Here is a 13,998-nt window from a genome sequence, read left to right on the forward strand (position 1 = left end):
CTGAAGAACTGAATTATGAAGTATTGCTGTGGGGAAACACTAGAAGGATGACAAAAGACCTTTGCAAAAGGACTGCTCACCACTGCATTACAAGAATAAACTAAGCTTATAGCAGCTAACAATCCTGTCACCAACCACCAGAAAGAGGTTAGTATCTCAGAAGAGAATATATGTCTTGAGAAGGGCTTCTTTCAATCGCTGGCCCAGAAAAGCGTGTGTCTCTTCTCTAACACTAAGGAATTGAGAAAATACTTAGAGAATGACAGAATATATGGATTTAAATTTTTATAGCATTCGTTTTAATTACGGCACCTAAATTTCAGTCATCACTAATGTTATCTTCTTTTGAAGTTCTCCTATGGGACCAAATCTATTTGCACTGAAATAGTTTCTGAAATAGTCTAGCTCTACAAAGAAGAGATTCTCTCTGGGTTATGAGTGAGACTGAAAGGAAAAAAAAAAAATTATCTCCCACTGAAAAATGGCTTTAAAGTTTACTTATTTTTCAACACATCCAAAATCATGCATACAGAGGAAAATAAAGTACTCTATGAGCCTCAGAACAATTCTGTTTTGATTCAACAATTGGAATGGATGGCATCAAACAGAAAAAGCAATATAACAGAGGTTTTTCCAAGAAGCTTCTGAGAGCAGTTCAGGGTCTAGATTCCTAGCACATTTTCATGCATAAGACACCTCTTCCCTATCTCTTTTTTGGCTATGTGGAACAAACCAAGTAATTTATTTTGAAGGGCTCTACAAATTCCTAATTATCCTTGATAATACCTCATAATCCTTCTAATTGTCCACAGTTCCCATACATGCTTCAGTTTGATATAACCCCTTCTGTAACAATATTCCAGGAAGGGAAACATCAATAACTTGTACTGGCCTTTCCTATCTAGAGCAGAACTTTTCAGGGTCTAATTTACCTTTCTGATGTAACACTGCACCAACAGCCCAAACTCGCCTCACAATCCAGAAGTCACATTGTAAATAAATGAGCACAAAGACCAATTAAGTTTTACTAATTTAGCATTCAAGATAACACAAGTTTGTTTGCTTCTGTGGAGACGAAGTATTTTGTGTACAGTGCTCCTGAAGAGACGACAAAGAGTCATGAGGCATCACAGGCACATTTATTTTTTGCAACTCACTGCCACTGTCAAATGTCTTCATCTTTTCCCTTGGAGGAGCATGGCTATCCTTTTGCAAAGACAATGGCAGTCTTCTCTAGCTTGGGGTCATGACTAGGTTACCTTTGACTTCTGTTTCATTTTACTGAGTAAGTATCTAGCTTCCTTCCTTTTTCTCGTTTTATTTATGTGGCTGAAGAGTCTTTTGCTTTTTTGGCTTAAATTTTCTCAGTAAATCTATCTCAGCTTGATTATCAGTTTGCATTCCCTCACTATGCTGCTTAACCTCAAAAGACATTTCCTCTACTGATCAAATATTTTTCTCAAACTCTCTGCTTATTCACAGGCCTCTTTCAGATGTGGTTATTTTTTCAGTTCAGTCTAAAGCCATTTTTTACTCTATTTTCCCTCTGTCTTTTTGGGATCCAAATTTCTGTTGGCTTTAGGATCTTCCAGTTGAACTCAGAGCACATCTCCCATTTTGTTCTCCAAGTTTCAAGTCCCTGGATATGATCACTCACTGGTACCTTTATACACCTTTCATTTAAAAAAAAAAAAAGTTACTTACCTGTAAGTATTTCTTTTTAAAACAAAAAGCCCCTATGCGCACTTACACTGAAAGCTTTCAAGTGTACTGTTTTTGGCTGGGATAGAGTTAATTTTCTTCATAGTAGCTGGTATGGTGCTATGTTTTGGATGTGTGACCAATGCAGTGTTGATAATACACCACTGTTTGAGCTAGGAGTGGGCTGGGGGTGCACAAGAAGCTGGGAGGTGACACAGCTGGGACCACCGACCCAAACTGACCAGAGGAATATCCCATACCATACGACACCACGCTCAGCAAGAAAAGCTGGAGTGGGGGGTGGAGTTTGCCAGGGCTGTCATTGCTTGGGGCCTGGCTGGGCATCAGTCAGCTAGTGGTGAGCAATTGCGGGATTTTTTGGTTGTGGTGTGGGGTTTTAAGAATATATCATCACTCAATTTTCTTGGTTTTGTTTTTCTTCGTTTCCATTTTTACCTATTAAACTGTCTTTCTCTGAGCCCACAAGTTTGCTCACTTTTCCCTTCTGATTCTGTCCCTCAGCCCACTGGGGCGGGGAATGAGCAAGCAGCTGTGTGGTGCTTCGGTGCCTACCGGGGTTAAACCACAACACTATGCAAGCACTTGTAAAATACTTCCTAGTATAGAAACCTGACTAAGACACAGATGCCCTATTTTACCTGACAAGAAATATAAACTAACTCCACTCCTTAACTCAAGTGACTGAATTTCAAGTTCTATAAGCTGATCACATTTCCAAAAGCTGTTCAGATTTCTTAGACCCAGCACCCTACTCTTTCTGAAGCCAAGAAGTAGAAGGTGGAGAATACTGAGTATTTTTTCCTCATTCTTTGCTAAAAATGCTTTGAATTCATGATGGTTTCTCCTTCTGAGTTTTGAGTACAGATGAGAACCGATGGAATACTTTTATCTGGATTTAGTCCAAATTTTTGTTTAAAATACAAAACTATAACACAAATGAATGAGTGTTTTCTTCCTCCCCACCCAGGATATCAGTGTCTTTACAGTTCTTGCTAGCATGGGTAGTCTAACCCTCCTAAATCTATCTGTCATCACTGCCACATGATGGTAACTGGCTGGATGAAAATTAAGTTAGCATCACCTGTAAGGATGCAGTATTTCTTATCCCTTCTCTTTAAGACAGGCCACACAAAACTGGTTTTTTGGCCAATGAACACAGGCAACATATAATAGAAATGTTTAATAGGCTGAGGCTAGAGGGAAAATATATTTAAATGAAGTAAGGCTTTTTAATCAAAAAGTACTCATGATTATCTGATGTTAATATGTACAACAGCACAGAATCGAACTGCATTGTGACAAGGATAAAATATCAGAAAAAAAAAATCTCAGGGCAAGCAGCAGTATAATTGCTTTGCATTGTTGCAGTGAACCAGAGCAGGCAGGTAGCCAAATGCAGGTCTTGAGTCACATTATTAAGCACTATTAACAGGCACTGCCCACTGAAGGAAAAAAAAAAAAAAAATAGTAGGACTTTCTCTTGAGTCCACTGCTGGGTAGAAACAGGCAAATCATTGCTTGGCACTTCAGCTTTCTCCTGTGAATTTTTATGGTGATCCTGGGGGACAAGAACTGCCCACTGATCATAAAGAGAGATAGATGATTCTAGCCAGCACATACAGTTATGTAAGAGGGCTGGGCATCACAGGATATACTCACAGAACTTATTTGGGGAGCAAGGTACAGGTGGGACAAGCAGTTTTCAGCATCTGTCCTTCATTGCTGCTGCCTGAGAAATGTCCTGGGCAACTGTCACCAGCACTGAGATACGAATTTTCAAACTTTCCTAAACTTCAGTGAAGGTAGCATGGGCTACACAATACAATACCTCAGGACAGATATGAGAAAGCGTGCATGCAAATTCTACTGAGTACCGGAGGTTTACGTTAAGACTGAGAGACTCGAGTGGATTCCTTTTCAGGAGCTATCCTTTTCTTTTTCCAGAGGTGATGGGTTAGTCTGTAGCCAATGACCAGGAGTCAGTTTGGAAGGAAAGTTTTACTAGTTTAAATATCAAGTATTCCCAGATCTTTCTCAGCATGTGTTTTGTATCCAGTGTCCATGGAACACTTGTCCTCACACAAGCATTAGCCAGTGACTATGTCTGTTTGAAGTACAGCATCAGTCAGCGAGCTGGAAGGAATAAACAAAATACACATCAGGAAATAGTGCTCCAAAAGTGCAAAAGTGTGGGTGGAAGCCCTAGATGATCACCTGAAAGTGCTTGGAGGTTAAATAAGAAACCAAGATCATTTATTAAGCAGCTCAAATCAAACAAGAATAGTAGAATTTGACTGCAATTCAATAAACAGCTGGAAGGAACTGGGGAGAGCAAAACATGCACTATGCTTTACATAGCCATGTATGAAACATTCCAAATATCCATGGCATGAGTTTGCTGCTACAGGTATCACCAAGGTACACTGTCTAGCTTTCAGTGCTCGTGCATGTGAAACCAGTGTGACTGACCAGTTGCATCCTAACGAGGAACTTGAGACTTTGTTTCTACTACCATTTTAATTAACCAGAGCTATCTTCTTATTTTATCATCGAACCAAATCTAAAATACCTCTTCTTGTATGTTCAATTACTATTTTGTGGGGGCAAAAAAAAAGTTATTACATTCAAGTGTAACTTGAGCCTACAATTAACAACATACAAGGCTTCCACAGCGTCAACTCTCAGTACCATCTACATTAGTGTCCTTTGCCTGTCAATACCTAAATCTGCCCTTAGAAGTCTACAGGATACTATCACCACTATGTCTGAAAACTTGAGAACCACAGTACCCTTCATCCTGTGGAGGACCACAGATCTATTATTTGGATTTGCTCTGGTGAGAGGTCATCAATTTCTAAAGACTCCTGAGTCACTGGCTAGTCATGGTGACTTCTTTAAGCTGGAGTAAGTTTCCTGCCTACTTTTAACTGTGTATTATACTGCCTTCTGCTTTCCTTTACAGTCATCTGCATGTTGCCCTCAGCCCATGGAGAGCGTTCTCCTCTTCTTTTGGGGGCTAGCTGCTACCTTCTTCTTTGCTATAACCTCACTCACTAGATGTGATTTTTTCCCCCCCCATCACGTTCCAGGACAGCAAGCTTGTTCTTCAACTCCATTTCAACCTCACTGGTCAGTTCTTCTCTTTATCCTCATAGTTGGAAACTTTCATTCTTCTCATTCATTCATTTTCATTCATTCTTCTCTTCTCATTTAGCAGATATTTGTACATCTTTATTCTGTGCATGCCATGTTTCCTCTCTAATCACCGTTTCTTTACATTCTTACCTGGTCTCCAGATGCATTTATAGTTCTTGTATTTTCTCTTCTGAAGATTCTACCACTATGCAGCAATAACTTATTGCATAAGTTACTTTTGTCAGGTATCAAGGAGAAGATGCGATCTATAGCCTCTGCATCCAGTCACCTTCATTGTTTCTACAATTCTCCTGGTGTCTCACAGCTGTTCTCAATGCACCAGCCTTCTTTTCTGAAAACTCAACACAAACTTCCCCATTTCTTATTTTTGCATAGCTTAAAAAAAAAAGAACCAAACTCTAGAAATGCAAATGTTCAAGTTCTTCAGCAGACTTAGCTTAACTCTACTGCATATAAAATAAAACACAGTCTGGCCATTAAATATTTTAAGAAAAGTATGACGCAAGATTTAACAGACCAGACATTTTATGGATGCTGTGCTATACTACAGCTTTTAGTAAATGCATATGCTGTAGCATTAATTACTCTCATAGACTATAAGTAATAATTTTGAGTACTGTTAAAAAGGCACACATTATGTATGCCCAGCATACATAATAGATCCATTCAGTACTGCAAACATTTTCTCCAAAAGCATGATAGTTTTAAGCACTCGATTCTGTTACTGTACCAGAGTACAACAGTCCTTTACAGGAATTTTGCTATATTAATGCACTCTCTGCTACCAAATAAATCATTATCCATACTCACAGTAAAAGTAATGGAAAATTATTAAAAAAAATTTTTTAAAAAAAAATCACCCATTCATTCTTTGTTAGTAAAGTACATGTTTCTGATGTACTTGCAGGAAGTTACTAGAAAAGCTTTGGAAATAACCTAGTAAGGAAAACAGTGTGAAACCAGATGCACCTTAAAATAAACCATGGCAGACCTTACTAGTTAAATGTGTAACTAAATCATGAAGTACCACAAAGGTCTCATGGTTCCGTAGGTAATGGTGAATTTTTCAATTCTTAGCATATTAAATAAGATGTTCCTCACTATTCTTTCTTTCCCCTGAAGAGGCATTACAATATCAGAGTATTTGCTAATGCTGCCAACACCAGAGCAGCACACCATTGTGTTCAAGAAGTAGCAAGATGTCAATTCCTAAAACAAATGTTCTCCAAACTTTCAGTGGCTTAAAGGACATTTATTAGTGCTATCTCTACTATAATGAAAAAGGTCTCTAACTGATAATTAAGTCATTTGACTTCAGCTGATGTTAAAAATAATGTATCTGTATGTGAATGTAAGGCTCATACATGTAGTAAAAAGGGACCAAGACACTCCTTCCAGAACTATATGCAGACATGAAATACGCATGAATCCATACCTGTTTGTTTATGTTGGCCCCCACTTGAATCAACCAATTCAGGCACTGTGGATGTCCTCCAAAAGCAGCAATGTGGGCTGGTGTTTGAGCAAAACGTGTTGTACTGGCATTTACAGAAGCTCCAGCTCTTACTAACTGCATTAGGCACTCCAGCTTTAAAGACATGAGGGAATAAAACCACAAATGTTACACAGATGTGCTACGACAATTAGGATGTGCTAAATAAATACATACATAAAACCTAGAAGAGGTAAACTTCCTAGCAAGACTACCTGGATGCAAAACAAGAGAGAATATGAACATTAGGATTTTCCCCCGCCTCCTTATACTCCTCCCCTCTTTGGCCATAGGTCATACCTGAATAGTACTTAATTCTCATCCCCAAAACTGAATTCCAACATTTATTTTCGGGATGGGGGAAAAGAGGGCATAAATACCTCAGATCTGACTACAAGAGCTATTTGGTTCACTTTCGTTAAGGAGAAAAAACAACAGTTTTGATCCAGCAAAGCTGCAAACATGATACTAAACAGACATTATTAGATAACGTTTGCCAAAACAAGAGTGTTGTTAAGAGATACATAGATGTATTCTCAAGAGACTTTACAGGAAGGTAAACAAACAAAAAAAAACCCCAAAACCAAAAAACACCAAAACCCAAAACCCCACACAAGAAAGATTTTAAATTTCTTCAATGTTTTCCTAGAGTGACAGAAGCAGATTACTAATGAAAACTAATACTGTTACTACTATGCTAAATCTATAAAAGGAATAAATTCTTTTCACCATTTTCCTGTTATTACAGCTGAAGTGCTGTTAAAAACAAAATAGGTTGCATGTTTGTGGCAACACCAAAAAATAAAAGCTCTTTGTTTTAAAAAAAATCGCAGTATTTTGTCACACTATATTCTGACTTTTATTTTCCCATTATACTAAGCAGAAATGTCAGATATCCTGCTACTATTTTTAAATGTTCGTAACATCACATTTGTAGAAGCTAAGCAAACCACAGCCACGATGACCTCAACTTTCAAAAAGATTAAAAAAATGCTCCTTTCCTGTCACACAGTAACATTGTCTTTTTGTTGATAGGAAAAGGAATGCACTATGCTAAAATAAACAGTTTAGTCTAGGCTTCCATTTATCATGGTTAGAAAACAAACACCACTGCATACACATACAAGAGCAAAACAAAAAACCACCACACTGACTCAGTGCATTGGTTCATATAAAACAAAAATCTACATGTCAGTCTCTCACAGTTAAAGAGAAAGTTTGTTAGCCATACCACAGCTATGGAATAGCCTGTTCATAAAGGAGCAACTAAAAAGCATCAGAAAGTCAGCTGGCAGCCTCAGATAGAAGCATGAACACCACGATTCCAAAGTTCTTCTCTACTGCTGTATGCTGATCTTTCTTTTTTTTTTTTAACCTGTAAATTCCTGATCTTGATGAATTACATACGTGAGACAAAAGTACCAACCACTGTAGTGAAGGATTTTACATTAGTTTTGCAAATATATTGTGAACTTCAATTGTTTCCTCCCCCATATAGTTCAAAGAAACACATGAACCCCATCCTTTAGGATACACAAAAGCACTTTTCTGGACTGTAATGGACTTGACACTAGACATAGATGTACCATTAACTCATTAATTACATGAAATAAACGTGCAAGGGTGAGGGTAATTGAAATACTGCAGTATTAATGAATCTAGCTCCATAAACCTCAACATTACCAAAGACAAAGTACCTTTTCAAAAGCAAACAAGTAATTTTACTGCAAAAAAAAAATTTACATCAAAAAACTGGTGTAAGAAAACTTGTAATTCTAATGCTAGACTACCCAAATAAGTTTTGTATTTGCTAATCTTAGACTTCCCTTGGTGTTCACATGCTAACAGCCCTAATATTGCTGTTAACCCTTAATAATAATTATTAATTGTAACACTGTAATTATTAATAAGTGATGTAATGGGAAAAACTCCAGCTACACCAAGAGGTTCCTCTACTACAACTGCAAACAAAAATAAAGTTCAGCCAGTTTTTAAAACAATAGACTTTTAATAGAATTGATTTGAAAATGCTTTCAGACAAGCATTTCAACTTCAGGAAAGAATAATAATAAGTCCTGCACAGAAACAGGGCTGAAAGAATTTCCATAATTACACAGGCATTCTAGCCCTTCAATGGAAAGGGGAAAAACATTGGAATTAGTTCACTAGCATCATCTTGTACTGTTTCAATCCGCTTTATAACATGGCTACATGTCATGATTATCTATATAACTTCATGTTTAAATGTTGTTTTTTCCTGTGTGCTTTTTTTTTTTTCCATTATCTCTTACAGGGTTTTAACAATGAAGATAACATTTCATCCCATTAAAAGCTGAAGTATGGGTCTTCTGCATCATGGCTGTCAGAAAAACCTGCTTCTTCCAACATTATGGAAGCATGAGGTAAATTGCTTCCGTGGATAGGAAAAATAACAACATAACAAAAAAACAATACCTCACTTGATTATTTATGCTTGAGATCAGGATACAATGAAAGAAGTCTGCTTTCATTAAACAACCTTTTAGAAGGTATTTTCCACTGTATTGTTATAGCTAAAGCAGAGGTTAAACTGATTTAATGAAGAAGACAGGCCTCCACATAGGCCACAACACTGGCAAAATACCAAGGAAGAGACAGACATTTTTATCTGTACTACTTTTGTTCCAAAAGAAACAGAATGTACTTACTACTATTTTGCTTCCTATAATGTAAACAGGCAAGTGGCAAAAATAAAGTAGGAGAAGAGTACAAACAAATAGATGCGGTCACTGAAAATAAAAATACACATGCAAGTGGTTAAAAAGAAAAATTAAATTAAGGTTAGTGTAAGACAAAGTGAATTAACAGCAACTTTGTTTTTTATGCAAGCCCTTCATTTTCTACCTCTCTGGTAGCTTTTTAGATTGTTAATAATTTTACATTCTGACCCATCTTCTCAGAAATCTACAGAATGCCAGAGTAATTTAGAGCACTATATAATTAACTCTAATTGGAATACAGCAACTCTAATGGGAATTAATTTACATCTCAGGATATAAGCACTTCTCTGCAGTCAGGGAACATCCTGAAAACGCAAACTCCACCACAGATACTCAGCATAGCAAGTAAATTTGGACTTGCTACTATGTCTAAAAGGAGGTCCATGCTGTCATTAAAACTCCAGCTATTACAACCAGAAACAGCAGTGTTTCTGGTTGTAATATCTATCACTTTCAATTGACTTTGCTGGTATAAGATACTCTATTTTTACTGGTACTAGTATTACATCAGTATTCCCCCCAAAAAAGCTATCCTTCCTCTTTCACATATTCATTTCTAATGGAACTTGACTGTTGCTGCTACTTCCTTACTGCAGCCCATCTACAACTGCATGCAAGAACGTAGTCCTACATAGCTTTATTCTAAAATGATTTTGTACTGTCCTTTGATACAATGAAGGCTTTCTTCTATGTTCGAACTGTGCAACAGGTAAAGGGAAAGAAACACCTCTATACTGCTAAAGCTCACCAGCCCTAGACTGATGCTGTGCATGCATGCACACACGTGTGTACATGTATGAACCATTTCAGATTTCACTGCTTACAACGAGTTGTTCCACAAGGACTTCTTCCGGAGAAGAACTAAATCAGTTTTGTCATTTCAACCTCCTACAAAGCTGCAGTTAGAACCAATACATGTCTGGTGGACCATGCTGCTAAATGGCCCTCTATCAGAAGGACAGCCATGAAGTTCTGTCACCATTTATTTCTTTCAGGAAAAGAAAAACAAACAAGTGAAAATCCCACAAAATCTAGAAAAACAAAGAAGTGAAGAGGAAGAGAGTCTTGTTCAGTAACTACTAATGAACATTTCAAAAATTAATCTTTTAAAACTCTGATACTTTGAGAAACAGAACTCTCCATTTGAAGCTTTGATTAATCTGAATTTGGAAAAAAACCCCATAAATAAGAACATAAGACATGCATATGAATGTCCACTAAGAGCAGCTATTGTTTCACTACTGGCAACCGTCTATTAACTGGTGAAAGGTAAAAGTATAACTATGCCACACAGTCAGTCGAGTTGGGGATCCAATTACATTACTGTAACTTTTTCAAGTGTGTTGTATAGTCTCTGGCTCAGAGAAAGGAACACTACCTAAGAGGACTATAAAACATGCAGATAACTTCCATAAGTCGAAATTGCCTAGACTTTGTCACAAGGTTTCTAAGAAAGTACATATATGTGAAGTTGTATAAAACCCATTTATAGCCTATGTCATCTTTGCAAGTCTCATTTCGCTTGACAGATTTCTCCCCTTTATATGCAACAACAAAAACACGTATCAAATTTTGCTGATACCTAAGAATGAACGCGGCAAATACAAACACAGTATCTTGCAAACTGACTTGTTCCCTTCGTTAGCTGTTTCTGCAAGAGTCTCTCCAACAGAAAACAGAAGGTACACAAAAGGTCACATAACCTAGCATGGTTAGTAGAAAGCTGAAGATGCTTAAAGGAAAAAACAAAACACCACACACACTTCCAAGACAAAAGCAAGACTGCCACAAGCATACACCGAAGAGAAATTTTTATGAGATGGAAAAAGGAAACAGAAGACTGTAATACCAAATTAGGAGCTTCACATTTTCTATGAGCATACTTCACAATAAAATTTAAGGCACTCCACTTGTAGGAGTGCAGATTATTAGCTTCTTTCTGGAAAGATAAAAGGCTGCTTTGGGTTCTGGCTTTTTTTAAGGACTACCTAGCTATGTTTCTAAACTGTTTTTCAAACAAGCACTGCAGACAAGATCACTTAACATATAGAAAACATCTCTTAATGTACTCTCACAAACCATGACAACTGCCTAAGTACATTCATTTTCCTTCTCCAGCACACAATCAATGAACAAATAGAAATATATTGGAAATGGGAGGGAGAACAAGAACAAAAAACCCTGAAAATCCAAACCCAGACAAATCAATGAGGGGAAAAAAAACAAACCCCAACCCTCTAGGCTGGAACACTCACCGCTTAGAAACAGGAAAGGCCTACATAAAAATCAAGAAATTAAGATAACGCTCGTCTTAAGACCTGAAGTTAGCATAGCTACTTTTTATGTTTTGATCTTTTCTGCATTGCAACGATGCCAACGCAAGTTAATTCCATACTCGTATCTGCGCGTGTATAAACCACAATTCATTTTTCATACTGAAGGCAACAGAGGAGCGCCTTACAAGCACAAGCATCCTCTTCCCAAACTCCTAACGAGTCCGGTAGCCATAACACAGGCACCGCAACAAAACGGTCTCCAGGTGTGGAGCCTGCGGACGGTAAGGACCACGACCAGACTCTGCAGACAGATCATGCAGCGCGACGAGAGGGTGGGTTAGCAGGTAAGCGCGGAAGGGGTCGCCGCCCCGGCGGTCCCTCTCGCCCCGGCGGTCCTCTCGCCCCGGCTGGCGCGCGCCCGCCCGCCGGGGAGGTCCGGAGGGGGTCAGCGTGGGAGGAGCCCCCTGCCCCTCCTCCTCCCCATTGCTCCCGCCGCCCTGTGCCGGTGACCGGGGCGCCTTTTGAAAGCCCGGCTGCCAGATCCAGGGCCGCCTCGGTCAGCCAGCTTGCCCAGAAGGCAGCGAAAAAAAGAGGCCGCTCCCGCCGGCGGGGAGGGGACGAATGATCCGGGGACGGCAGGTGCCACCGGCCCCGAGATCTGCCCCACCCCCGCCGCGCTGACCGCGGGGAGAGGAAAGAAGCCAAGCGCCGCGGCTCTCCCCTCCCGCCCCATCCCCTGAGGAGCAACGAGCGGCGGAGGGGGGGAGGAAGGGGGGGGGGGGGGAGGCGGCGCGGCGGGCGCCTCCCGGCAGAGCGCGCGCAAGGGGCAAAGATGGCGCCGCGTTGCGCGCGAGCGGGACTCGCGCCCTCCTTCCCCTTCACCACCACCTCCTCCTCCTCCTCCCCCCCTCCCCCCCCCGCTCCCGCCGCCGCCCTCGCTCCGCCGGCCGGGCCGGGCCCCACCTTGCCGAAGTGCGCGGCCCAATGGATGGGCGTCCAGCCGTAGAAAGAATCCTCGGCCGCCAAGTCGGAGCGGGGCGAGCTCTGGAGCAGCGCGCACAAGGCGGGCAGGTCCCCATCGCGGCAGGCGCGGTGCAGGGGGAAGCGCAGGGTCAGCAGCTCCTCGCTGGAGAAACCCGCCTCGGGGCCGGCTCCCAGCGACATGGCGAGCGGGAGGGCAGGCAGGGCAGGGCAGGGGGGAAAGCGGCGAGAGGGGTGGCGGCGGCGGCAGGGGCGAGGGGAGGGGGAATAGGAAGGAGGGGGGGGAAGAGAAGCAGCGGGCGGGCAGAGGCGCGCTGTCCAGGCTGGAAGCGGCGACGACTGCGGCTGCCGCTAGCTGCCCGAGCACAAAGGAAGCGGGGCGGGGCCGCGCGCGCCGCTCCGCCCCCTCGCGGGCGGGGCCGGGCGCCCCTCGGGGCACCGAGGGCGGGGAGGGAGGAGGGAGCGCCGGCGGAGCAGGCGCGAGGCAGGGCGCGGCGGGAAGCGTGCCGCCGCCCCCTCCACACCGCTTCCCCCCCTCCCCCCTTTCACGGCCCGCCCGCGCTCCGTTTTTACCGTTGCTCGAGGCGGGACAGCTGTTGCCGCCGCCGCCGCGGCGGCCTGAGGAGGCTGGTTTGGCAGCAGCCTCCGGGGCAGGGCGGGAGCGGCCTCTTCGAGCCCGGCGCGCCGGCGGAGAGGGACGGCGCCTGTGGGCTCGCCGAGGAAAGCCCGGCGGCGCGGCGGTGGTTCTTGCCCTGCCTGCGCCGCGGGGCGAGAGAAGCGCGGCCCGTGCTCCCGTCTCTCTCCCCGCGCAGGTGAAATCTGCTGGCGAGAGGGCTCTGCCGCGGGGAACGGAGCGTCGCGGGCGTTCCCGAGCCTTTGCTAGGGGTAGCGGCCTCCCTCGAGGATGCGCTGCCAGCTTTCAACACGCCGAGTTGATCCGAAACGCTGTGGAATAGGGTTAGTAACTCTCCAGAGCGCCTGTGCGGTTAGCAGCAGTAGTTAGGGAGACGGGATGTTTTGTCTGTGTAAAAGCACACACGGAAGCAGATTTGATGGAAACAAACCATACCTCATCAAGCCCTCTTCCAGACATCAAGTAGTCTCGTTCACCTGAGCAGACCCCCCCCCTCAACTCCAAGGGACTGGTCATGTGTGTACTATGTTTCCTTGCTTGGGGCCCTCACCTAGTATCTGAACGTTCAGTTGCGATGTTTCCATACAGCATGTAAGTGCTTTCAAGCCCACGTCAGTACCCCTCAGCCCTCCTGAGATCACTATGGGTTTGTGCTGTGTAATGGATTGCAAACCAAAGGATAACCGTGTTAGTGTTTGATTAAAATGATAATGCCAAATTTTTAATTGCAACTAGAAGCCGCTCTGTGAGTAATGACTCCACAGAAACTTTAGGAAACTTTTGTTGGTTATCCCTAATTATTTTGTGTCAAAAGTATTTGTGAACTACTTTTCTGACAGTAGTAAAATTAAATTGATGGTAATGTGTTTGCATAAATCTAAGTACATTCATTTGCCCCCAAAATCAAGGGTTATTCCTTTTTCAGTATACACTATTAAGCAACGCAAGCCAGGAATTATGTTCAGGGGCAAAGAAGGT

At 42.2% G+C, this 13,998-nt stretch overlaps 1 protein-coding gene across 1 annotated transcript in view; it reads right to left on the minus strand.

The window, feature by feature from the left end:
- The window catches only part of ANKRD10 (ankyrin repeat domain 10), a 38,331-nt gene extending 25,691 nt beyond the window's left edge, over nt 1–12,640 (minus strand). Inside the window, exons 1-2 of the mRNA XM_050906240.1 lie at nt 12,369–12,640; nt 6,314–6,466 (exon numbers count right to left, since the gene is read on the minus strand). Coding sequence (XP_050762197.1) covers nt 6,314–6,466; nt 12,369–12,569 — 354 coding nt within the window. The 5' untranslated portion in view covers nt 12,570–12,640. The remainder of the gene's footprint in view (nt 1–6,313; nt 6,467–12,368) is intronic.
- Between the last annotated feature and the right edge of the window lie 1,358 nt (nt 12,641–13,998).

Source organism: Gymnogyps californianus, chromosome 1, assembly GCF_018139145.2.
Source record: "Gymnogyps californianus isolate 813 chromosome 1, ASM1813914v2, whole genome shotgun sequence".
Classification (NCBI taxonomy): Eukaryota; Metazoa; Chordata; class Aves; order Accipitriformes; family Cathartidae; genus Gymnogyps; species Gymnogyps californianus.